Source organism: Trachypithecus francoisi, unplaced genomic scaffold (genome assembly GCF_009764315.1).
Source record: "Trachypithecus francoisi isolate TF-2019V2 unplaced genomic scaffold, Tfra_2.0 Contig01461, whole genome shotgun sequence".
NCBI classification, from domain to species: Eukaryota; Metazoa; Chordata; class Mammalia; order Primates; family Cercopithecidae; genus Trachypithecus; species Trachypithecus francoisi.
This window is the reverse complement of record NW_022681433.1, coordinates 15,009,874-15,037,147: the sequence shown is the minus strand read 5'-3', so window position 1 is coordinate 15,037,147 and position 27,274 is coordinate 15,009,874. Positions and strand designations below refer to the sequence as shown.

General features: G+C 36.0%; 1 protein-coding gene across 4 annotated transcripts in view; it reads left to right on the top strand.

Moving 5' to 3' along the window:
• Positions 1 to 27,274, top strand: part of PAN3 (poly(A) specific ribonuclease subunit PAN3) — a 159,935-nt gene that overhangs the window by 109,376 nt on the left and 23,285 nt on the right. For 3 of the 4 annotated variants that reach the window (XR_004443106.1, XM_033236464.1, XM_033236478.1), the window contains 7 exons: positions 11,084 to 11,331; positions 16,061 to 16,165; positions 17,323 to 17,380; positions 22,389 to 22,550; positions 22,768 to 22,884; positions 22,973 to 23,074; positions 26,394 to 26,559. Coding sequence is in view for 3 of the 4 variants with exons in the window: in XM_033236464.1 (XP_033092355.1) it covers positions 11,084 to 11,331; positions 16,061 to 16,165; positions 17,323 to 17,380; positions 22,389 to 22,550; positions 22,768 to 22,884; positions 22,973 to 23,074; positions 26,394 to 26,559 (958 nt within the window). In the remaining variant the exon portion in view is untranslated. The remainder of the gene's footprint in view (positions 1 to 11,083; positions 11,332 to 16,060; positions 16,166 to 17,322; positions 17,381 to 22,388; positions 22,551 to 22,767; positions 22,885 to 22,972; positions 23,075 to 26,393; positions 26,560 to 27,274) is intronic. The other variant, XM_033236473.1, reaches the window with a different exon arrangement.

Here is a 27,274-nt window from a genome sequence, read left to right as displayed (position 1 = left end):
ATACGGGTCTTACACAGTTCTAGTTGTTTGTATCTACAGATTTTATCTTTTTTGTTGCTACTAGTAAATGTAAATGGGTTCCTTTTTTTTTTTTTTTAAATCATTGTATTTCATTGTCCCGCCAACACCCCTCTCACATTTGATTAATAGTTTTCTTGATCCCTTTGATCCCTCTACCCTACCCCCAGGCAGTGATTTGAATATTAATTTTTTAATTGAGATATAATTCACATACGATAAAATCAGTCCTTTTAAAGTATGTAATTCAGTAGGTTTTAATATATCAAAAGATCATGAAACCATTGCCATTCAAATTCCAGAGCATTTTCATTGCCCCAAAAGGAAACTTAGTATCTGTTAACTGACACTTCTCATTTTTCTCTTTCTTCATTCGCCGAAAACCACTCATCTATTTTCTGACGTTTTATAGATTTGCCTGTTCTGGACATTTCATATACATGGAATCATGTAATATGTGACTTTTTTATGTCTAGCCCTTTGGGCTGATGCTTTCAAGGTTCATCCATGTTGTAGTATATGTCAGTGTTTCCTTCCTTTTCATTGGTGAATAATGTTCCATTATGTGGATATATCATGTTTTGTTTACCACTTATCCGTTGATAGACATTGGGGTTATTTCCACTTTTTGGTAATTATGCATAATGCTGCTATGAGCATTCATGTACAAGTTTTTGTGCGAACCTATGTTTTTCGTGCTCTTCGGTAATACACAATTCGGAATCACAATTCCACTGCTAGGGTCATAGCAATTGATTATAGCCATCCTAGTGTGTATGAAACAGTGTATTATTGGGGTTTTGCTTTCTGTGTCCCTAATGACTAAAGATTTTGAGGAGTTTTCCATGTGCTTATCGGCCATTTGTTTGTGTTCTTCGGAAGAAATGTCTACTCAAATCCTTTGCCCTGTTTTAAATTTACTTGTTTGATTTTTTAAAATCATTGTGTGGTTTTTATATTCTTCATACTAGACCTGTTTTTTTTTTTTTTCCAATTGATACATAATAGCTGTACATAATTTGCCAGTTTGTGTGTTATTTTGATACATGCATACAATGATCAAATCAGAGAAATTGGGATAGCCATTACCTCAAACATTTGTGTTGGGAATATTTCACTTCTTCTCTTCTAGCTATTTTGAATTATACAACAAATTGTTAACTGTAGTCACCTGCTGTACTATTGAACCCTAAATCTTATTCCTTCTAAATGTATTTTTGTACCTGTTAACTAACCTCTTCAGTCCCCCACCCACCAATACTTCCCAACTTCTGGTAACCACCAGTTTACTTTCTATCTCTATAAGATCTACTGTCTAAGCTCCTGCGTATGAGCAAGAACATGCAGTGTTTATTTTTCTGTTCCTGGCCTTATTTCACTTAACATAATGATCTCCGGTACCATCTATATTGCTGAAAATGACAGGATGTCATTTTTTTTATGACCGAAGAATATTTTATTGTATGCATGTATCACATGTTCTTTATTCATTCATCCATTAATGGACACCTCAGTTGACTCTGTATCTTGGCTATTGTGAATAGTCCTGCAATAAACATGGGAATGTAGATACCTCTTCTACATACTGACTTCTTTTCTTTGTATAAACCCAGCAGTGGGATTGCTGGATCATACGGCAGTTCTGTTTTTAGTTTTTTTGAGGAACCTCCATATTGTTTTCCATAGTGGCTGTACTCGTTTTCATTCCCATCAACAGTATACCAATGTTCTCCTTTCTCCATATCCTCACCAGTATTCATTATTTTTGTCTTTTTGATAAAAGCCACTTCAGCTGGGGTAATATGATCTCATTGTGGTTTTGATTTCCTTTTCCCTGATGATTAATAATGCTGGACTTTTTTCATATAACTTGGTCATTTGTATGTCTTTTTTTAGAAATGTCTGTCCTGATCTTTTACCTATTTTAAAATCAGACTATTTGGATTTGTTTATTTATTTTTGCTGTTGAGATGTTTGAGTTCTTTATACTAATCATTAATTTCTTGATGAAGGGATAGTGTGCATATATATTCTCCCATTCTGCAGATTGTCTTCACTTTGTTGATTGTTTCCTTTGCTGTGCAGATACTTTTTAGTCTAATATAGTCCCATTTGTCTATTTTTGCTTTTGTTGCCTATGCTTTTGAGATCTTACGCAAAATATCTTTGCCCAGATTAATGTCCTGAAGGGTTTTCCCAGTGTTTTTTTCCTAATAGTTTCAAGCCTTGAATTTAAGTCTTTAATCCATTTTGATTTGACCTTTCCATATGGTAAGAGAAAGGAACATAGCTTCATTCTCTGCGTGTAGTTATCCGGTTTCCCAAACACCATTTATTGAAGAGACTGTCTTTTCCCCAATATGTTGTTCTTGGCACCTTTCTGGAAAATTAGTTGCCTATAAATATGTGGATTTACTTCAAGTTCCCTGTTCTGTTCTATTGGTCTGTGTGTCTGTTTTTATGCAGGTACCATACTGTTTCAGTTACTGTGACTTTGTAACGTATTTTGAAGCAAGTAGTAGATGTCTCGTGCTTTGTTAGTTTTGCTCAGAATGCTTTGGCTACTAAGGTTTTTGTAGTTTCATATGAATTTTGGATTTTTTTTTCTGTTTATGCAAAGAATGTCCTTGATATTTTGATAGATTATGTTGAATAATCTGTAGATTGCTTTGGGTAGTATTGACATTTTAACAGTATTAATTCTTCCAATTCATGAGCATGGCATATCTTTCACTCTTTTTGTGTCCCCTTCAGTTTCTTTCATCAGTGTTTTATAGTTTTGCTTATAGAGATCTTTCACTTCTTTGGTTAAATTTATTCCTAGATATTTTGTATTTTTTGTAGCTATTGTAAATGGGATTACTTTCTTGATCTCTTCTTCAGGTTGTTCACTCTTGGCATATATAAATTATACTGGTTTTGTAAAGTTGGTTTCCTGAAACTTTTACTAAGTTTGTTTATCGCTTTTGACAGTTTTTGGATGGAGTCTTTTGGTGTTTCTAAATGTAATACCATGTTGTCTACAAACAAGGATGATTAGATTTAGATTTTTCCTTTCCTTTCTGGTTACCTTTGTTTTTTTCTCTTGCCTAATTGCTGTGGCTAGGACTTCCAGTACTATATTGAATAAAAGTGATGAAAATGGGCATCCTTGTCTTATTCCAGATCTTAGAGGAAAGGCTTTTTTTTTTTTTTTTTTAAGATTGCACCACTCAGACTGGAGTTCAGTGGTGCAATCTTGGCTCACTGCAACCTCCGCCTCCTGGGCTCAAGCAGTCCTCCCACCTCAGCCTCCTCCTGAGTAGCTGGGACTACAGGCGTACACTACCATGCCCTAATTTTTTGAGTTTTTAGTAGAGATGTAGTTTTGCCATGTTGTTCAGGCTGGTTTCAAATTCCTGAGCTCAAACGATCTTCATGTCTTGGAGTCCCAAAGTGCTGGGCCAGAGGAAAGGCTTTTAATTTTTCTCATTCAATGTGGTGGTAGCTGTGGGTTTGTCATATATAACTTTTATTGTTTTGATGTAAGTTTCTTTTTTACCCAGTTTGTTGTGAGTTTTTATCATAAAGGGATGTTAAATATTGTCAAATATTTTTTCAACATCTATTGAACTGACCATTGCATATTAGACCTTTATTAAATATATGATTTGCAAATATTTCCTCCTATTTTGTGAGTTGCCTTTTCACTTTCTTGATAGTTTCCTATGAGTTACAAAAAGTTTTAAATTTTGATGAAGCCTGATTTAAAAAATGTTTTTGGTTGCTAGTGCTTTATTTTTCCTTTTATTTATTTGTTTGTTATTTATTTCTTGCATCTACTCCACTGGCAATACTTGTCATATCTTAAGAAGCCATTGCTCGACTAAAAGTCACAATGGTTTATACCTTTTTTTTGTTGTTGTTGTATTTTGTACATTTAGGTTTTTGATTCATTTTGAAGTAATTTTTGTGTATGGTACGAAGTTAGGTGTTGGATGTTACATATTATGTTTCTGTTTCATGTGGTCACCACTAGATTTTTACCGTTCATTCTTTAAGTATGGAATTGTTGAAGAGATGGGCAGTAAAAATATTAATACAAGATTTTTATTTATTTTTTTTGAGATGAAGTCTCGTTCTGTTGCCCAGGCTGGAGTACAGTGGTGTGACCTCGACTCACCGCAACCTTCACCATCTAAGTTAAAGTGATTCTCCTGCGTCAGCCTCCCGAGTAGCTGGGACTACAGGTGCCTGCCACCACGCCTGGCTAATTTTTTGTATTTTTAGTAGAGATGGGGTTTCACCATGTTGGCCGTTCTGGTCTCGAACTCCTGACCTCAAGTGATCTACCCGCCTCAGCCTCCCAAAGTGCAGGGATTACAGGCGTGAGCCACCGCGCCTGGCCAATATGAGAATTTTTAATGACTTTGAGCCTTCCTGTCCTCCTTCAGTGTTTTAGTTGTCTAGAATTTTAGTTATACTTTGACTTTTATTATTCTTTTACTGTCAGTGCTTATTCAGATTTTCTCACATATTCTGACATTCCATGCCTTTTAAGGGGGTTTCCTTTTTAGTGAAGTTGATCGTTTAATAGTTCTTTCACCATGTAGATGTGAGTGACAAACCTTAAACGTGTCTTTCTCTCTTCATTTGTAGATTGTATATAAATTTCAAGTAGACAGTTATCTTTTCTCCTTTGAAAATTTCATTGTTTAGTGTTGCTGATACAGTTAGCGTATTTTTCTTTTGTTAGATCATTTGTCTCTTTTCTGGTAGCTTTTAAGATTTTCTCTTTGTCTTTCGCATGCTGCATTTTTGCGTAATTGGTAGAAAGGACTTATTTTACTCAGAACTTTTTTTTTAAAACAGCATCTGTCTGTCACCCAGGCCTGAGTGCAGTGTCATAATCATAGCTCACTTCACCCTCTTCCTCCCTGGGCTCCAGCAATCCTTCCACCTCAGCCTCTTGAGTAGCTGGGACAACAGAGGCATACCATGCATGTCTGGTTTATTTTTATTTTATTTAATTTTTTGAGATGGAGTTTCACTCTTGTCATCCAGGCTGGAACAGTGGTATGACCTCTGTTCACTGCAACCTGTGCCTCACGGGTTCAGGTGATTCTCCTGCCTCAGCCTCCCAAGTAGCTGGCATTACAGACATATGCCACCATGTTTGGCTAATTTTTGTATTTTTAATACAGACGAGGTTTCACCATGTTGGCCAGGCTGGTCTCGAACTCCTGACCTCAGGTGATCCACCTGCCTCGGCCTCCCAAAGTGTTGGAATTACAGGCGTGAGCCACTGTACCTGGCCTAATTTTTTATATTTTTTGTAGAGACGGGGTTTCACCATGTTGCCCACAGTGGCCTCTAACGCCTCGCCTCAAGCAATTCTCCTGCCTCAGCCTCCCAAAATGCTAGGATCACAGGGCTCAGCTACCACACCCAGCCTCTGCTGAGAACTCTTACTTAGGACTTCTTGAATGAGGAGTTATGTGCGAAGGAGTTATGTGCTGAGTTCTTGAAAATCACAAATCTTTTTTTTTTTTTTCAAATGTTGCTTCTCCAATATTCTTCTTCTCTTGGATATTTACGTTTTCATTATTTTGTATCTCTTAAGTACTCTTTTACATTTTCCAAGTTTTATTTCTGGGTAATTTCCTCAGATCTTTATTTATTTATTGTTTTCCTCTTTGATTTATCTACTTTAATTTATTGTTTCCCTCTTTGATTTATGTACTTTACTATTTAATGCATCTTTTGATGGTTTTTTCCCTTTAATTTTAATGCTTATATTTTCACTCTTAGCCAGTGCACTCTGTTTTGGAAGAACAAACACCTTATTCTTTTGTGATGTTTGTCACTCTATTCTTAATCACCTGAGTAGTAATTGTATTTTGTGATCTGTTTTATATGGTTCTGTTACGTGGACTCTTTCTTCTTGGGTTGTTAATTCTCAAGTATGTTGTACATGCTGGTTCTTACGAGTTCTTTTAAGTGGAATTATTTTCTGGGGAAGGTTCTTGTATGTTGTCATTTTGTGGAAGTATTCATCAAAATAGTTTGGTGTTTGCTTCAGCAAGGTGTCTGAAGAGGTTTTCCAAAGCAAGTTGAGTATTGTGTTGATTTGTCGGGATTCTGTAGCATGGAATCTCATGAGGATTTTCTCTCTTGTACTTATGCATAGAACAGGCATGTGGTTTCCATTTCTCTTAAGACATCACCCCGGTCCTCCAACCTTCCTCTTTTTCTCCATTGTTCTTCCATAAACAGGCTTCCCTTTTGGTTCTATGAGCTGATAGAAATGGTTTTGTCCTATATTTACTGCTTTTCCAGAGTCCTAGTTTTACACAGGGGTTTTAGTTTCATTTTCTGTATTCTATGGGCTCATGGCCACTTTTCATGTACCCTTGTGGGCCTTAGAAACTCAGCTTGTAGAGACTGTATCTGACCTAGCTTATAATTCCCTAAACTCCACAGCGTAAGCTCCTGACCTCAGATTCTGTTTTTGTTTCTTGCTTTGGGGGTTTTTATTTATTTTTTATTATTTATTCATTTATTTACTTTTTAAGACAGAGTTTTATTCTGTTGCCCAGGCTGGAGTACAGTGGTGCAATCTCGGCTCACGGCAACGTCCACCTTCCAGGTTCAAGTGATTCTCCTGCCTCGGCCTTCTGAGTAGCTGGGATTACAGGTGCACATCAACACACCCAGCTAATTTTTCTATTTTTAGTAGAGATGGGGTTTCGCTATGTTGGCCAGGCTGTTTTGAACTCCTGACCTCAGGTGGTCTGCCCGCCTCGGCCTCCCAAAGTGCTGGGATTATACGTGTGAACCACTGCGACTGGCCCTTTTTTTTTTTTTTTAAATCAGGTATATTTTAAATGTTGGGGTGTTGTGTTTTATCTCACAGTTCTGTGCATTCGTAACATTGGTAGGGATTGAGGGAGAGTGTCCATGTTAGTTTAGTCTCTCATTTTCCAGAAATAATATTGTACTGACTGGTTGGTTGTGTTTAGGAAGGGTGCTGATTTGGTATGTATTAATTTTCTAATCATTTACTCTAATGAATTCTGTAATTATTTTCGGGAGTTTTTTATGTTGTTTGTCTTAGGTTTTCCAGAAATAGAATTGGGTCATCCAAAAAAACAGTGATGCTTTGCCTTTATAAATTAGCCTTGAAGTTTTTTATCTCATTTCTTTATTTTGTCAGTTCCGGTTAATTTCTCAGGGGACATTCCTATATTTTTCCTTACTTTTATTTGAATTGGGTTATTTTGAGAATAATTTTTCAAATGCCCTAAAGCAGTTATTTTATCATATATTACTTTTAAATATCTCAGTTCGCATATTCACTTTAGAAGTTATAGTGTAATTATTCTATACTAATGTCATCAGAATGTCATTTCAGGAGTAAATGACAAGAAGTAATACAAAAAGTGAAATACAAAAGTGAAATATTCTTAATTTAGAATATTTAAAATATAAATTTTCATTCTTCTAGATTGTTTCTTATGCTGATCTTCTATGTATTATTATATTTGCTTTAGTATTCTGTTGATTGAGTGTCAGTTAATATCAGGGTGTTCCAATAACCATTGGTAGCCCTTTCCCTGCTGTATGTGGAAAGATTGAAATTACATGAGAATATTTATGTGTGAAACATGAAATTTCTAATGAAGAAGAAACTTCTCTTACGGTGTGTCTGATGTACCTCATTATTAAAAGAAGACCTTTAGTTTTATTATATCAAATTATTTCCTCAAACCCTTTTAGCATAAGATTCCTGTGGTTAAATATTAAATAATGTGCAGTGGAAGATGTCGTTTTAAATTAAGAATTCTTAACTTTCAATCACATTTTCTTAATTTGAGCAGAATCTGTTCATTTTAATTCAGCATCCTATTTTAAACTACTTGTTCATGTAGTGTGATTCTATTCTTTCTTGCTGTTTATAATTTAGTACTGTATGTATGTAGGCACTTAAGAATGGGCATCTTGTTAGTATTGTCTTCATAATACTAAATACAGAATACCTCTCTCCAACCAAATGTGTAGATATTTTACTCAGTTCTTTTTTTTTTTTTTTTTTTTTTTGAGACGGAGTCTTGCTCTGCCGCCCAGGCTGGAGTGCAGTGGCCGGCTCTCAGCTCACTGCAAGCTCCGCCTCCCGGGTTCACGCCATTCTCCTGTCTCAGCCTCCCGAGTAGCTGGGACTACAGGCGCCCGCCTCGTCGCCCGGCTAGTTTTTTGTATTACTCAGTTCTTTAACACACTTGTAAAATATACACGTGACACAAAGCTATGCCTTTTGTGATTAGATTAGGTATTTTAGTAATTTAGTTTTTAATTTCCTGTGCAATTTAAATATCCTATTATCCTTATGGGGAGGTGATACTTACTGTTGTACATGTTTTATTTTGAATGCTCTTTCTTTTCTTTCTCTTGCTTTCCTCCCCCGCCACCCCCCTTAAAGAGACAGGGTCTTGCTATGTTGCCCAGATTGGAGCACAGTGGCTGTTCATGGGCGCTGTATGGCTCACGCAGCCTCAAACCCTTGGGCTCAAGCGAATCTCCTGCCTCAACCCCCCCAGGTAGCTGGGACTACAGGCCCACACCACTGCACCCAGCTTACATTTTAAATGTATTTAAGTAACTCCAATCAGCCTCAGCTCAGAGGTGAACTCAAATTTTATTTCTGCAGCTTTATATTAAAATAACTTCACAAAATTTAGAATTCTTAAGAGAACTCTTGATACTCTATAGTGTAAATTCTACTGTACATGAATTTCTATCTTAACTCACCTTAGATTGTTTTTATGGTAATCTCTTTCCATGTATTCAGCCTTAAAGAGAGATTCTACTTTTAGTCTCTCTTACATACCTACTTTGATGTCAGAATCTTTCCCTTCAGCCCATGCTACACATAGCTTCAGTAGTCACACTAAAGCTAGTAAAACATGTAATTGATTTCTTGTTTTTCTGTGTGTGCAAGACTTAGGAACTGGGCAACTATATAGCATGTTGGCTGAGAGCACAGACTTTGTAATTAAATCACCCTGAGTCTGAATCTTGATTCTTTTGTTGAATTACCTATATTTGTCCTTACAGTAATTATTTTGATCTTTTAAGTTAGTTTCTCCTCTGTGAAATAAATATGCTGTATCTACCTCACAGGGTGATTGTGAGGATTAAGTAGACTGATGGATGTGGAACACTTTGATTAGTGCCTGGCTCAAGAATTGTAGTTCTGTTGTGTTACTTAATGTCATAATAGTAAACAAATTTACTCATCTTTGGTTACTTGGCCAGTCTTATTTTGGAAAGTCTTAGAGACTAGCTTTAGGAAAAGCTGCCTAAAATGCATTTCATTTTAGACAAGTAGGAAGTTTTTATCCATTGATAATAGTCTAATACAATTTTTGCTGTATGGATTAACCTTTAATTAAATGTACAATATAGAGTTAGATAGAAACAGAGCTCTGGAATAGTTTTTAAAAAATAAAAGGTTTATATCAATATAGTAATTTAGCTTCATTTTTTTTTTAAGGAGTTTGGGGTTTAATTTTCTTTTACACACATTTGAGACATAACTTGAGAATTCCTATCCTATTTTAATCTCAGTGCAGTAGACATTGGGTTACAGTAGTAGGAGTACTAGATTGGGAATTTGTAGAGTTGAGTTTGAGTGTTGGCTTTGCTGTTGACTTTGCATGTATGTCCTGTGGTGTTTATAGCCCGACTTACCTCACCTACCTACTTTAGTTGCTCAGAAAACCAGAAATAATTATGTTGAGACTCTTCAGAAAGTACAGAGGGCTATTCAGAGAAAAGAAAAGTATTACCTCAGTTCTCTGCTTATTTTTGTTCACCTACATGTTTTCAGAAAACATGTTGGTATCTTATGAATTATTAGACATTGAAACTCATATCCCTGGTAATCATAATTTTATGACTAGAGGCATTTTTTGGTAACCGTTTTCTTGTATTGTGAGGTGGCATATTACCTCAGTGTTGAAAGTTTTTAGGCATTCACCAGATAGCCAGAAAACAGTTCCTGGATAAGCTGTTTTTTTTTCAGGAAGGGTAACTGTTGCTCTAAATACCCTTTTCAATATGCTCAGAACTGATCACTCCATTAAGCCTTTGATTAACTCTACCTGGTTTTAATTAATTTGCATTTCATCAGCATTTATGCATGTAGTTGTAGTGCATTAGTTTATCTTTGTTTTTTTTTAAGTTATTTTATGTCTTTTACGTGTGACCTGGTCTTTTTTTCTCAGCTAGCTTGGAATCTCCTGAAGGGTAAAGACAATTGTCCTTTCCCTTTCTCTAATAATAGAGGATACTCTGCACATAATGTTTCTTAGTGGTTGTGGTTGTTCCACTAGAACATAATGGTATCAATTGGCCTAATTTTAAATAGTATGCATCTGTAGAAATTTTCAGAATATGCCTGTTTAGAGTTAATGACAAAAAGGCATCAGAACAACAGACTGCTTGATACTAAACATATGGCATTTAAGCTGCTATGTATTTCAACTTTTTTTTTTTGCTTTTTCAAACAATTTTGTTAATTATATTTGGCTGAATGAAATCTAGTAGCTCTTCATAGATAATTTGAATTTTTAATACTGTAATATGGGGAATGTGCTATTTGTATTGTTAATCATTCTTAATAAAAAAGGAATTATGCCTTTTATAAAAGCTTTTCTTTTATAAAAGGCTTGATTTTATAAAGAGCCCCAATTCGGTTACTTCCCACTCTTCCATTAATTTATTAAATTTTTGGTCATTCTTGCTATTAAAGTTTGTGATGTAAACCTTGATATGGAGGAGACTGTTCTTACAATAAATCTGCTAAGATATTTGGAAATAACTACATTTGAAAAAAGAAACTTTACGTTTCCTTTAGTCAGAGCTTTTTCTACAACAAAACAAGATCAAATTATTTCCTTCATCTTTGCACTTAAGATCCCAAAGATGATGTTTCTTCCAAATGAATGTTTGCATTTTATTTTCCAGACTTTTTCTCTAAAACCAATTATTGCTCCATTAAGAAACATTTTTACATCTTCTTCAGGAATGTCGTTGTCTGCTGGGTCTTCCCCTCTTCATTCCCCCAAGATTACTCCACATACTTCTCCTGCTCCCAGAAGAAGAAGTCACACTCCAAATCCAGCAAGTTACATGGTGCCTTCTAGTGCCTCTACATCTGTTAATAATCCTGTTTCTCAGACTCCATCTTCTGGTCAGGTGATCCAAAAGGAAACTGTTGGTGGAACGACTTACTTCTATACAGACACAACTCCAGCACCTTTGACTGGAATGGTATGTTTACATTAAAGAGGACATTTTAGTACTCTATTGTAACAGGTCCTTTTAGTAATGAGGTGGTCCACCCCCTCCCGCAGCTTTTTATTGTGATGCAAAAAAGTATTTCATTTTCTAACTTAGATGAGAAGTCTAGTCTCTTCTCAACTCTTCACATTTATTTAGTTCTGCCTTACTAATAACTCTAGTTTTAGACTAATCTGGTTTAATAAGAAATTAGATTATATCCATGCTCTTACTTTAGTACTTTATGGCATGTTTTGCTTATGGGTTTACCTTGTACTAGCTGACTAGCTGGAGTTGATGCCTGCTGACATTTGTTTTTAGGTATAGATAGTTTAACCTCTAGTAGGAAGCTAGAAAAAGTAGATGGTATGTCCTCAGTAGTTACTGGAAGCAAATCAATGATAAACCCTTATTTCAGATGAGGTGGTTATTTAACAGCTAGATCTGTGGATGGTGGAGTGACACATAGTGATAAGGGGCCTGCAGTATGGCTCTTTGCTAAGGAGACAGAAGAGTCAGACTAAAGAGAGCCATGATTATAGATGAGGAAAGAGTTACCAAAGGACTGGTGATGAAGTGAGAGAAGAATCATGAAACAGTTGGGAAGAGGTGGCCCCAGAGGAGACATGAATATGAAGACCAAGAGAGGAAGAACATGGCCAGAAAGAAAGATTTCTTATCAGAGTCAATTAGTAATGTTCCAGGACAGGGAGAAGGGACAGGAGTCAAGGGGGCGAGAATGAATGGAGAAGGAGAGGGAAGGATTCCATGTTATGTAAATTGTACCTTTTTTAGCTTCATTACTTTGTCCATATTCAAAAATTATTTTATTTACCCTAGAAAAATAAGTAGTAGATGAAGACCTCATGAGTGAGAAAGCCAGAGTCCACTGAAACAGGGGTCCCCAATCCTTGAACCATAGACCAGTGTTAGGAACCAGGCCTCACAGCAGGAGGTGAGCAGTGGGCAAGTAAGTGAAGTTTCATCTGTATTTACACCCACTCCCCATTGCTCTCATTACCATCTGAGCTCCTCTTTGTGTCAGATCAGCGGCAGCATTAGATTCCATAGGAACATGAACCCTGTTGTAAACTGTGCATGCCAAGGATCTAGGTTGTGGGCTCCTTATGAGAATCTAGTCCTTGATGATCTGTCACTGTTTCCCATCACGCCCAGATGGGACTGCCTAGTTGCAGGAAAACAAGCTCCCACTGATTCTATATTATGGTAAGTTGTATAATTATTTCATTATATGTTACAATGTGATAATAATAGAAATAAAGTGCACAATCAATGTAATGCGTTTGAATAATGCCAAAAACATCCCCTCACCCCCACCCCCTAGTCCATGGAAAAATTGTCTTCTGCGAAATCAGTCCCTGGTGCCGAAAAGGTTGGGGATTGCTACGTTAAAATAACGGAAGCTGATCTAATCTATAGACATTTGACAGTCATAGGTGATAGGCTTATATGAAACGTTATTTGGATTTCAATATGCGGTTTTGATCCTCAAAGTTAACTTATTTTGATTGAATTTAATATTTTACTAAGAGAATTTGAGTGAAAAGAAAGCATACTTCTTTTTGTTTGCGCCACATTGTTTTGAGACTCGTGAATCTATGTACTTATGAAACTGTTTCTCCAGTTGTAAAATAAGGATATTAATACCTAACTATCCTATGAGAAATAGATGTGAAAACATTTATAGAAATAGTTGTAAGTCATGTAAACTGCTTTTTAAAAATAATAAAATAGCTAACAGTTTTGTGGGCTTTTTAAAAATCAGAAATCTTTCAAACGCTATCACAGAACCACTTTCCAAACAGAAGATCAAAAAAATAGGTAGGTAGAGACTTCTCTTTGTTCTTTCAAATAAGGAATCCGTGAGTGTTTTAGCCTTTTTTGTTTATTATGTTTTATAATCATTTACCTTTTAATTTTATTTGTAGAAAGAAATTTAGTTTAATGTATATGGAGGCTCTTTGGCACAAAATTACCTCCACCAATTTTGTAGAGATTAAATTTACCTCCACCAGTTTTATAGAGATTAAATATGACACATTTTAATAATGTTTTTACCCTTCACACACTATATATATATATTTATTATTATTATTATTATTTTTTTTTTCTTGAGATGGATTCTCCCTCTTTCACCCAGGCTGGAGGGCAGTAGTGCAATCTTTGCTCACAGCAACCTCCGCCTCCTGGGTTCAAGCATTCCTCCTACCTCAGTCTCCCTAGTAGCTGGGACTACAGACGCACACCACCATGCCCGGCTAACTTTTGTATGTTTAATAGAGATGGGGTTTTACCCAGTTGGCCAGGCTGATCTCAAATTCTTGAGTGATCCGCCCACTTTGACCTCTAAAGTGTTGGGTTTACAGGTGTGAGCCACTGTGTCCAGCCTAAACTATGCTATCTTATGTAAGGAAACCAACACAAGAAAAAAGAAACATTACTCTTCCTGTAGACACAGGCTGAAGGAAACCTTACAAGTATCACAAAACTGCTTCCTAGTTGAGATCTAGATCAGAGCAGTCATGTTAGGGCAGCGCAAATCAGCTGAATTCGTTTTTAAAAGAGAAAAACAGTTTCATTGTTTAAAATGAAAGAATGAAGAAATAGAAAAGATATTTAAAACTGAACTTTGATTTTGTATCATGGACCAGTGAAGGAGAGACAGAGAAAAGAGTGATAAAGAGAAGAAAGGGTGGTGGGATGAGTCCAGTTGGAAGAATGAAAGACAAGAAGCTGGAAGCTGATGTAGTAACTTTATTGTAGTTTGCTTGGAAGGTAAATGTATTATTGTATCCTTCTGTTCACTTAACCTGCTGACCTAGAATAGGTTTGAATATCACTTTGTGTAGTTTGCCCACAAAATGCCTGTGAAGGGGAGAATTCTTTGGGCAGCCAAGGCAATGTCACTTTGTTACCTCCCAGTACCCAAACACCTTTAATTTCTCCTTCCTCCCTTCCAGTTGCTTTCAAAAAGTGGTGATGAACTGTTTGTATAGTTGCCGCTTAGTATCCAAGGGGGATTGATTCCAGGACTCTTACGTATAGCAAAATTCCTGAGTGCTCAATTCCCTGATATAGAATGACATAGTATTTGCGTAGATCTTGCACACATCCTCCTGTATACTTTAAATTATCTCTAGATTACTTATAATACCTAATGCAGTATAAGTGGTCTGCGAATAGTTGTTACACTGTATTTTTAATTTGTATTACTTCTTATTGTTGTATTGTCATTTTTTTCCCCTGAATATTTCCTACCCATGGTTGGTCGAATCCTTGAATACAGAACCCAGGGATACAGAAGGCTGACTATGTGACATTTCTTGCAAAGAGCTACTTTTGTCTTCTCAGTGGAGCTTAAATTTTACAGTATCTGAAGACAAATGTTTTCTTTCTCATTAGTTTTTTTTTTTTTTTTTTTGAGACAGAGTCTTGCTCTGTCACCCAGGCTGGAGTGCAGTGGCATGATCTCGGCTCACTGCAGCCTCCACCTCCCAGTTTAAAGCGATTCTCCTGCCTCAGTCTCCTGAGTAGCTGGGATTATAGGCACCTGCCACTAAGCATGGCTAACTTTTTTTTTTTTTTTTTTGAGATGGAGTCTCGCTCTGTCACCCAGGCTGGAATGCAGTAGTGCAATCTCGACTCACTGCAGCCTCCGCCTCTGGGTTCAAACGATTCTGCCTTAACCTCCTGAGTAGCTGGGACTACAGGTGCGTGCCACCACACCCGGCTAATTTTTTTGTATTTTTAGTAGAGACAGGGTTTCACCATGTTAGCCAGGATAATTTTTGTATTTTTAGTAGGGATGGAGTTTCACCATGTTGGCCAGACTGGCTCATTAGATTTTTAATTGATTACTGAAATATTATTTTTATTTTTTTATTATTTATTTATTTATTTATTTGAGACGGAGTTTCACTCTTGTTGCCCAGGCTGGAGTGCAATGGCGTGATCTCCACTCACTGCAACCTCCACCTCCCGGGTTCAAGCGATTCTCTTGCCTCAGCCTCCCAAGTAGCTGGGATTACAGGTTTGTGCCACCACACCTGGCTAATTTTGTATTTTTAGTAGAGATGGAGTTTCTCCATGTTGGTCAGGCTGGTCTCAAACTCCTGACCTCAGGTCATCCGCCCACCTCAGCCTCCCAAAGTGCTGGGATTACAGGTGTGAGCCACCGCGCCAGCTGAAATATTATTTTTAATATGAAATTCTTTCAGAAAGTATTCTATAACAGCTATTCTCTATGAGGTTTTTACTTCAATATTATTTATAGATTTAAAATGTATTAAAATTTATTGCTATCATGTAAAGATTAAAATTTTATCAAAACACTGATAAAGCTTATCGATTATGAAAAATTAGTGAGGCTGGGTGTGGTGGCTCACACCTGTAATCCCAGCACTTTGGGAGGCCGAGGCAGGTGGATCACCTGAGGTCAGTAGTTCAAGATCAGCCTGGCTAGCGTGGTGAAACCTTGTCTCTACAAAAATAGAAAAATTAGCTGGGCATGATGGCGGGTGCCTGTAATCCCAGCCACTCGTGAGGCTGAGGCAGGAGAATCACTTGAACCCGGGAGGCGGAGGTTATAGTGAGCCGAGATTGCACCACCGCACTCCAGCCTGGGCAACAGAGCAAGACACTGTCTGAAAAAAAGAAAGAAAAATGAGTGATTATATTTACTCCCTTCCTACCTTTTTAGGTGTTTCCAAACTATCATATTTATCCTCCGACTGCACCTCATGTTGCTTATATGCAACCGAAAGCAAATGCACCTTCCTTCTTCATGGCCGATGAACTCCGACAGGTATGCTTTCAGAATTCGCAGTAAGAGTACTTTATGTCTCCTGTGCCTTAGTGAACAGGGGAAAGAACAGAGCTCTTTTCAAATCATATTATTTAATCAAATATGCTGTAGTAAAACACATCGAATTTAAAAGTTTTAATTGATATGTTTATTTAAGGAAACCTATCTTTTAAAAAAATTTCAAATAAATTATGTGTTAGGATATAAAACGTAGAATAGCTATTTAAATGGTTTGCTCTTCTGTACTTCATTTTATTTCTATTGAAAAGGCTCTTTGAAGTATATAAATAATTTCAGTGGTTTCTAACAGTATTTTTCTTTTTTTTTTTTTTTTTTTTGAGGCGGAGTCTCGCTCTGTCGCCCGGACTGGAGTGCAGTGGCCAGATCTCAGCTCACTGCAAGCTCCGCCTCCCAGGTTTACGCCATTCTCCTGCCTCAGCCTCCCGAGTAGCTGGGACCACAGGCACCCGCCACCTCGCCCGGCTAGTTTTTGTATTTTTTAGTAGAGACGGGGTTTCACCGTGTTCGCCAGGATGGTCTCGATCTCCTGACCTCGTGATCCGCCCGTCTCGGCCTCCCAAAGTGCTGGGATTACAGGCTTGAGCCACCGCGCCCGGCCCCTCTAACAGTATTTTTCTAATAGGTGTAGGTTAAAAATAAGTAGTTTGGCTCAGGAAATAACTTTTAAGAGAGCTCAATACTTTTTTAAAAGAATGTTTTACAAAAGTGTTTTGTTTAATTTTTGGTAAACAACTAGTTATTTGGTATGTAGAATTTCACTTTACACTCAGATTCTCAGAAATATTTTTGTTTCATAGAAGTGAGTTCTACCAGTATAGTGTTTTTGAAATTAATTATTACCAGCTTACTAGTAGACCTTGAATTTTCAGCCACAGCGTTGGTCATGTGTTTTGGGTAGCCCAGTACCTGTGTGTAAGTGGCACAGCTACTTAAACTCAGTCTTAATTATGGGCAAGTCTAAGTCTCTCTGGGCCTGGAGTTCAGACATTTTACCATGTTTAGAAATGTTTCATGATTTTAATATTTAAAAAGTGCACATGCCAAAAATATTAATATTTAGGTTATTTAATTATAATAGGAAATCCAGGTTTCAGAATCTGTATTTAAATAGAAATATACTTATTTCTGTTTCATAGGAGCTGATCAACAGACATTTAATAACAATGGCTCAAATTGATCAAGCGGATATGCCAGGTAACATGCAAGTTGATCCTTCCTTTCTTTTAAAGGCTGTTATAATTCTTATGTGGTAGTACATGTTTTATGCATTATTAAGAAGAGTTCCAGGCTGGGCGTGGTGGCTTATACCTGTAATCCTAGCAGTTTGGGAGGCTGAGGCGGAAGGATTGCTTGAGCCCAGAAGTTTGAGACTAGCCTGAGCAAAATAGTGGGAACGTGTCTCTATAAAAAATAAAATAGCTGGGCGTGGTTGTGCACGTTTGTAGTCCCAGCCACTCAGGAGACTGAGGCAGGAGGATCACTTGAGCCCTCAAGGTCAAGACTGCAGTAAGCTGGCTATAATCGCCCCACTGCACTGCAGCCTGGGTGACAGAGGGAGACCCTGTCTCCAAAAAAAAAAAAAAGAACAGCCCCAAGATATTACTGATCATCTAGTTTATTTCTGTTAATTTTATGTATGTTCATAAAAAAATGTATATAGTTTTAGAATTCATGGTGATTTACTTTACTGTGCACTAGAATATTTTTATCTCCTGAAACTTAATAAAGCATGGGTTCTTAAGCAGGAGAGGATGGTAATTATTAGTACCATTTGTGAGACTACTGTGTGCCAGACAGTATACTAATTAAATACTTTACGTGTCTTACTTTATGTCTCACAAACATCCTGTGACATATTATCACTTCCATTTTACATGAGGAATACTGAAGTTGACAGGTTAAGTAACTTACCTTTAGGACCAATGGCTGATAAATAACTGACTGATTCCAGACTTAAACCAAGGTTTTTCAGACTCTACCACGATATTTCTTAAAGCATATTAAAATATCTTTCCTTAGCTTATTCTGTTTAAATGAAATATGATATAATTTAGTAAAATTTCATAAATAATACAGTAGGAATACATTTGCCATAAAGATCATCTCAAAATGCCTGTTTGTAATCAGGAATTCAGCATAGTCTAGTGTGTGTTGTCTCTTGATTGCTAAAGAATTAAAAGAAATATGGCTGTTATTTCTTAAGATGGATCTTTCCAGGTAAGGTGGGAAGGAACTTACTTGTCATAACCTTTGCAATATTCATCTTGGAATTTTTCTTAACTGTTTAATATTGTATTTGAGGCTTTAGTCAGGTTTTGCAAAAGTTTAAAAAGAAAAAAAATAGAAGGCACAAAGACTGGAAAGGAGAAAATAGAACTGCCATCTATAAATCGTGTGACTGCAGATTAGACATTATTTGAAATAACAAACTGTAGAAAATGGCTGGATATAAGATTAATACTTCAGTTGCATTTCTGTAGGCCAGTACCCAGTTAACTTCAAAATATAATTAAAAGCAAATGCTGTTTAAAAATGGTTTTGCAATATCAGTATGTAGGAATAAATACAACAAAAGATAGGTAAGATTTCAGCAGGGGAGAGTTATTCATTAAGAAATATTAAATAATATAAAGTGAAATTGTGTAGATTAGTAGAGATTACTCATGATTAGGAAGACAGAACAAGTAAGATGTCAATTTTTCTAAACTGATATATAGATCCAGTAGAATTCCAGTCAAAGCATAACTTCCAGTCAGATCTTTTCATGAAGTATGATAAAATGTATCAAAGAATAAAGGGCCAAGAGCATCCAAGGTACTTTGAAGAGTATGGTTGTTATTTATGTTCATATGAAGAATTTGTTTGTGTATTAGGGAAGGAGAGGTTTGATTTGAGTCTACAGCAACTAAAACAACGTGATGATGACACAGGGTTAGACAGATTAATGGAACAGATTACAGAGAGCCCAGACACGTTCTGTGATAAAGGTGGCAAATCAGTGGGGAAAAGAAAGCATCGGAAAAATGGTTTTTGGTTTTTTCATTAAAAAAAAAAAAAACTTTTATTGAGACAGCGTCTTGCTCTGTCACCCAGGCTGGATGGAGTACAGTGGTGTGATCGCAGCTCACTGCAACCTCCGCCTCCTGGGCTTAAGCAGTCCCCCACCTCAGCCTCCCAAGTAGCTGGGACTACAGGTGTACACCACCACACTTGGCTAATTTTTGTATATTTTGTAGAGAGGGTCTCACCATGTTGCCCAGGCTGGTCTTGAACTTCTGGACGCAAGTAATCTACCTGCCTCAGCCTCCTGAGAGTGCTGGGATTACAGGCATGAGCCACTGTGCTTGACCACAAAAACTGGTTTTCTGTATTGACAAGATAAAATTGGGTGATTATCTCAAGCCACATTAAAAAGTCAACTTCAGATAGATGAAGAACTTACATGTCTAAAACAGAACTCTAAAACTCCTATTGTAAAATATAAATGAATGTATTTTATCTACTTTTAAAATACTTTAAAAAATAAAAACTAATTTTATCTACATTTGCAGTGATGATAAAATATTTAAAATTTTTTTGTCGCATTCTCTTTTGGCTATCCATGAGTACTTTACATCATTCATCAGTATGCACACAATTTTCAACTTAGACATTTTCAAACAAACACCGCCCTATGTTTCTGACTATCCCTTCATGCTTAACATTTGTTTGCATTATAGTTCAACCGTTTGACACTTGATCATATAGTTTTTGGCATCATGAATTACAGTTCAGTGAACATATTCATCTACTTAATTTTTTTCTTCTGTAGGAAATATTTTTTTCCTTAGAGGAAATACTTCAAATATTTCTAAACTGATCTATATATAGATTCAGTGTAATTCAGAAATACTTTTATAATTATTTATACTTTTAAGCATAAAAAATGTACATAATTGATCAATTGATGCCCTTTTAAAAATATATAAAAAAGAAAACAGCTCCAGGCACAGTGGCTGACACCTGTAATCCCAGCACTTTGGGACGCCAAGGTGGGTGGATCACTTGAGGTTAGAAGTTTGAGACCAGCCTGGCGAACATGGCAAAACCCCATTTCTACTAAAAATACAAAAATTAGCCACGTGTGATGGCGCCCACCTGTAATTCCAGCTACTCAGGAGGCTGAGGCACAAGACTCGCTTGAATCCGGGAGGTGGAGGTTGCAGTGAGATTGTGCCACTGCGCTGCATCCTGAATGATGGAGTGAGACTGTCTACAAAAAAAAGACAGAAAGAAAAATGTAAAGTAGAAGTGGTTTTAAAGTTTAGTGCATAGAACCAAATTGCTTTCCAAGGGATATCAGTTAAACACCATTGATTTGTAAGTTGTAATAATTTACTAGCAACCCCATAGCAAACGAGTGCCTAATATCCTTGGGAATTGCTCTGTTCTTTGTATTTTCATGGTGTATGAGCTCTCAGAGTGTGATTCCTTAACCAGAGGCCTCATTTTCATGGACTTTTAGGAACTTGTTAGAATTGTAAGTTCTTGGATCCCACTTCAGATTGTATCGGAAACTCGGGGAATGGGGCCCAGCAAACTATGTTTTAACAAGGCTTTAGGTGATTGTGACAGGTGCTGACGTTTAAGAACCAGTGTCATCGCGAATTGAACTTCTTAAATGGGGACTTCACCTCTTACATGTTTTATAAAAATTTGTGTTCTTTATTTTTCTCTAGGCCTCTTGAGGGTAAGAACATATATTTCTTTAGTTTAGGTTCATTAGTACATAGTAGGTGCTCAGTATATTTTACTGATTTGAAATTAATCCTGTATTAAGTGCTCCTTAATAAATGAAATAGGTGGAAAGCAAAATTTATCATTTGACTTCCTTATGGACATTATAGTGTTCATTCAAATACAAACTAGGTAAATGCACAAAAGTAAAAGTTACAGCTGTATTCACTTGTGTGTATTCTTCCGTTATATTGCTTTTATTTAATTTAATTAATTAATTTATTTATTTATGAGATAAGGTCTTAAATGTTGCCCAGGCTGAATTCAAGTCCTGGGTTCAAGTGATTCTGCTGCCTCAGCCTCCCAAGTAGCTAGGACTATAGTCACATGCCATGACACATGGCAGTATACTGCCTTTATTTAAGTAGAACATGCCACTTGATGACATTTTAATCATTCTACATTTGTTTTTCATTATGGCCCAAATGCCATGTAGAGATTATGATTATAGAATCAAAAAGTCCTGGGTTTGCATTCTACCTTTCTCTCTCAGCTATGCAATCCTTATTATCTTTATTTATGAAATAGGGAATTATACCTCATAGGATTGTTGTGAGAACTAAGAGATAATGGGCATAAAGTATTTGGCAAATGCAGAGGAAGGATCATTTTGAGGCTGTCTTCTGGAATTAGTTTTCTTAATAGGGTTTCATCTGTGTTTCTTACCAGTCAGAGGTCAAAAATTATCAGTGGTTTTTGTTTGTAGTTTTTTTTTTTTTTTAACAGACATAATGCCGTGTTTTAAAAATAGTATTAAACATGTATATTATAAAACATTTGGCAAATACCAAATAACGTAAAGAAAAGAATAATAATCCTGCCTTTAAAAGGTTACCATTGTTGTCATCTGCTATATTTTCTTCTAGTTAGTTTATCATGGCTGTGCTACATGTTGGGTTATCTTCCGTTCACTTAAAATATTGTGAGCATTCCGAAGTCATTCAAGACAGTTAACAAAATTAAAGTATAGGTTGGTGTTCAACTGGAAAACATGATTATATTTGAATCATTAAAAAATACATGTCGTTTTGATTATAAACCTGATAACATGTTTGTTCTAGAAAAATTTAAGTGATAACTCAAATTGTTTATACAAATTATTTCTGAGAAACAAATTTGTATTGTGCTATAAAAGGAAATGTTTTTGAATGCATGAACTTTAGTTGTTCTTTGGTTATTTTGTTATATTATAATGCCTATTTTTATTGATACTGAAGCTAGTTTGTCTTATGGAATTGTTATGTTTATTCTGTAATACAAGAGCACATTGTGATATACAAGGCATTTATAGTAAATATGAATTCTTCTATTTTTTTGAGAAAGATTTATGAATGTCTGTATTTTCCAGTTGTCTTCTTATGAATTACTCTAGCAGTTCCTACTTATGAATGTCTGTATTTTCAAGTCTTCTTATGAATTACTCTAGCAGTTCCTACAGAGGTTGACAGCTACCATAGCCTATTTCCTCTAGAACCACTGCCACCTCCCAACCGGATACAGAAATCAAGTAATTTTGGGTATATTACATCTTGCTACAAAGCTGTAAATAGCAAAGATGATCTGCCATATTGCCTTCGGAGGATACATGGTAAGGGAGATAAGTTATCTTCTTTTATAATCATATCATTGGGGCTAAGATTATTCAAACCTTCTTGAATATATTATTTAACATATGAATGGAAATTTTTTATTTGGAAATTAGTACCTCATGAGCAATGTATAATATGGCATTTTCTTTTCATTTCTGATAGAATATGAAGGAGATGTCAATTAGAGTTTACTGTAGCAGAAAAATTGTCTTTCAGGTTTTCGTCTTGTTAACACAAAGTGCATGGTGTTGGTCGACATGTGGAAGAAAATTCAACACTCAAATATCGTAACTTTGCGCGAAGTATTCACCACTAAAGCATTTGCCGAGCCCTGTGAGTAACTTGTAATTTGTCTTTTTGCTAGTGAGCTTCATTATTTGAAGCCAGCTTTCAGTAATCAGTGTTTGTGTTTTATTTTAAGCTCTTGTGTTTGCATATGATTTCCATGCTGGAGGAGAAACTATGATGAGCAGACACTTTAATGACCCTAATGCTGATGCCTATTTCACCAAGAGAAAGTGGGGTAAGAAAAAGATACAGGCAAACTATATTTTGACTAATGCTTTTGCTCTGTGGAAGAGTAGTTTTCTGCTTTAAAATATGTATAATTTTTCCCTGTAATCATTTAGTTTAAAGACTGTTGCATTTTGTATTAGTCCGTTTTCATTCTCCTGATAAAGACATGCCCGAGACGGGGCAATTTACAAAAGAAAAAGGTTTAATGAACTTACAGTTCTTTGTGACTGGGGAGGCCTCACAATCATGGCAGAAGGTGAAAGGCACATCTCACATGGCAGCAGACAAGAAAAGCAAATGAGAGCCAAGTGAAAGGGGTTTCCCCCTATAAAACCGTCAGATCTCATGAGACCTATTCCCTACCACAAGAACAGTATCGGGGAAACTGCCCCCATGATTCAGTTATCTCCCACCGGGTCCCTCCCACAACACCATGAGAATTATGGGAGTTACAATGCAAGTTGAGATTTGGGTGACACAGCCAAACCATATCACATTTCAAAAATATGTCAAAGAAATGGAGTTGATGGTCAAGAAGTTAGGAAATAATGTATTTTGCATATTGACTAAGATAAGATAGATTTTTGAAGACTCCCATGGATATCAGATATTTAAATAACTGGGAATGTGTTAAAATTGTTTTTCTCTTTAAAATGTTTTTCTTTTAAAATTATAATGCTCTCTTAATAAAGGTGTCTTGAAAAATTCAATAGCTTAGTTAGGAACAGTCTTTATGGCTTCCCTGCCTAAGTGCAACCATTATGAATCTTTTAGTACATTTCTTTCCAGTCTTGCTTTGTTTTGTTTTCATCTCCTTTTGCATTGTTTTGTTTTTGTTTTAACATTTTATATCATATTACATCTTTTCTTTATTGTATTTCCCCTGTAGTTTTTATATTCTCTCAATATAATTTAATGATTCCTACTATGACTATATTGTTCTTTAGGTAATTATTTCCCTAAACAAATGCTTTTGTTTGAAGGTTGAATTCCATGTTACTTAATCTTAATCTAAGGTTTCAAAATAGAATTTTAAGTAACTTTTCCTTAAACATAAAATATTTTATTTTTTGCCCCTTTCTAATATATACTTAAAGAATTGTTTTATCATTGAGATTTTGCAAACAACTAGAATACTTGAATTCTAACAAATGTGTGTTAAAGGGTATATGATTTCAGAGAAAAACAAATCCATTTTGAGATGTTCTATTCATTAATTTATGTATTTGGGGAAGGTCTCAGTCTCTGGGGGCAAGAAAGAAGCATCACATTATGCTTTTTAATCTTGTTAAGTTTTTCTTGACTTGAAAATTAAAGAGGAGGGGAGAAAGATTTGAGTTCATATTCTAGTATCTTTCAGATTGCAACTCTCTTTAAAGACTCCGATTATAGACAAAAATAGATTACTTCTGTTTACTTGTTACTTCACTTTTTGCATTCTGACAGTTGAAAAAAGAAAGTTGTGGTTACATGGCTGTTTCACATTTAACATAGAATGTGGTCATTTTTTTCCTTTTGCTATGTCATCTGTAGACACATGCATAATTTTGTGGAAGGGGATGTGGTACAACTTTTCTTATAGATGACTATAGTTGTTGCTCAAATTTATTTTGGTAGTAACACCTGTGAAATGACTGTTGGCTTTAATTTATAACTGTGTTTCTCAACTTAAGCAGTATTGACATGTTGAGCTGGATAATTATTTTTGTGGGGGCTGTCTTGTGCATTTCAGAATGTTTATAGTGGCCTCTTCTTACTGAAGGGCCTGGTTCTGCCTACTGAATGCCAGTGGCAATCCCCCTCTACCCCAGTTGTGGTGCCGGAAATATCTCCAGATGTTGCCAAATGCTGGAGTGCTTTCTTTTGAGACCCACTCTTTTATAGCATTCTTTTCCAGTAATTGTTTTATTGTAATTATTCTGTTTTTGGTGTTCACTGATTAATATACTAATGTTTACGTTTTCATAGGAAATAGTCCATTTTTCTAATATTTTAAAGTATTGTTTGAGTAGTCGTAACTTCCCTAACCATACCATACATGCATAAAAGCCTACCATTTTCTTATACTATGTAATTTATTATCTTAGCACAAATGAAAAAAATGGCAAAGTATAAGAAATATGTTAATTTAGAAAATGAGAAGAATAGCATACCATATGGAGTTGATACAAGATTCAGAATGAGTCTATATCAGTAAAACAACTAGAACAGAGTCTGGCAGACAGTAAGCACTATATATATGTTTGCTGTAAAAACTCTGTTTCCTTATTACTACATTTATTAATAGTTTCATTTAAACGATTGATAGTCATTTTTAAGATTGTTTTGGCATTTGTTACCAGTGCCATTTTTTTGAGTCTTCTTACACATATTTCCAAAGTGTATTATCTTCTGTCCAAATTGAGAGATAATTATTTTTGAATTTTGTATGTGCTGCTTACCGGAAATTTTATTCCAAGCCATAAGTACATATTTGTTATTTATTATAAGTACATAATTAACCATTTAATTATGTTGCTTTTTATAACTGGTTCACAAAAGGTTGTTTTACAACAATATGAATATAAGGTCGGCAGGGCGTAGCGGCTCATGCCTGCAATCCCAGCACTTAGGAAGGCTGAGAAATATGGATCATTTGAGCCCAGGAGTTGGAGATCAGCCTGGGCAACATAGCAAAACTGTCTCTACAAAGAAAAGAATGTAAGGACATATTCCTTGGAATAATTACAAAATCTTGATTAAATTTATGTGTCTCCTTTTCTACTCATTTACAATATATTAACAATGACCTAGAAAATATTATCAAAAACCACTTAATGAGTTGATAGAATACACCTTTGTGATAGAGGGGGCTGAGTGGTATAAGGAAAACAAACATTCAACATCAGTGATGGTAGAGACTTTTATTTTCATCAAGCCACACAAGGAACAGCTCTCACATGCCTAAACAATAATACAGGGTAGGATTAGCCAGCCACATTTTAAGTGGAATAACCTCTGCAGTTTCTGTTTTTATATTTATTTGGTTAACAATTAAATATAAATTCTTACTTTAAATAATTTTTATTCAATAATTATATGGTTACAGAAAAGAGCATTTCAGTGAGAGCCCTGTTGCTGGTAACAATATAAAAGTCATAATCTCGGACAGGAACCTTTGGGCAATAGATTAAACTTAAATTACACAGATACATACACACACGTATATAAATTGACATGTTGTGCCATGAGTGTACATGAATTATCTTTGCTAATTTTGGTTTTAATATTTTAGTCTTTTAGTTGATTGCTTAAGATGTCATTTTTTGGATTTCTTTGCTGTATAGGTCAACATGATGGACCGTTGCCCAGGCAACATGCTGGATTATTGCCAGAATCTCTTATTTGGGCATATATTGTCCAACTAAGTTCTGCATTGCGTACCATTCATACAGCAGGTTTGGCATGTCGAGTTATGGATCCAACAAAGATTCTGATAACTGGCAAAACAAGGTACTAGCATTTTGAGTTTTGGTTTCCTTTATTGAGCATCTTACCTTTGACAACTTAGTAAACAAAACATGATTGTTTTAATTCTGCCTTTGCATATATTCCATCCAGAAGAACTTCTATGACTTTGAATTCATTTGTAAGCTTTTTTTTTTTTGTTAAATGTTGAATTCTAGCCGGGCGCGGTGGCTCACGCCTGTAATCCTAGCACTTTGGGAGGCCGAGACGGGTGGATCACGAGGTCAGGAGATCGAGACCATCCTGACTAACACGGTGAAACCCCATCTCTACTAAAAATACAAAAATTTAGCCAGGCGCGGTGGCGGGCGCCTATAGTCCCAGCTACATGGGAGGCTGAGGCAGGAGAATGGTGTGAACCTGGGAGGTGGAGCTTGCAGTGAGTGGAGATCGCGCCACTGCACTCCAGCCTGGGCGACAGAGCAATACTCCGTCTCAAAAAAAAAAAAAAAAAAATGTTGAATTCTGAATAAAATGCCTGGTTATTAACCAAAAATCTTGGGAAAGGTTAGTGAAGTATATGTGGTTAGGTTTAGGGGAATCTCAAAATAGTATCAGTACAACTTTTCTATGTAATACCATGGTTCACAAATTCTAGCATGAATCAGAATCACCTGGAGGACTTATAAAACACAGCTTGCTGGGCCCTACCTACCCCAAGAGTTTTTCATTCATAACTCTGCACTGGGGCCTAAGAATT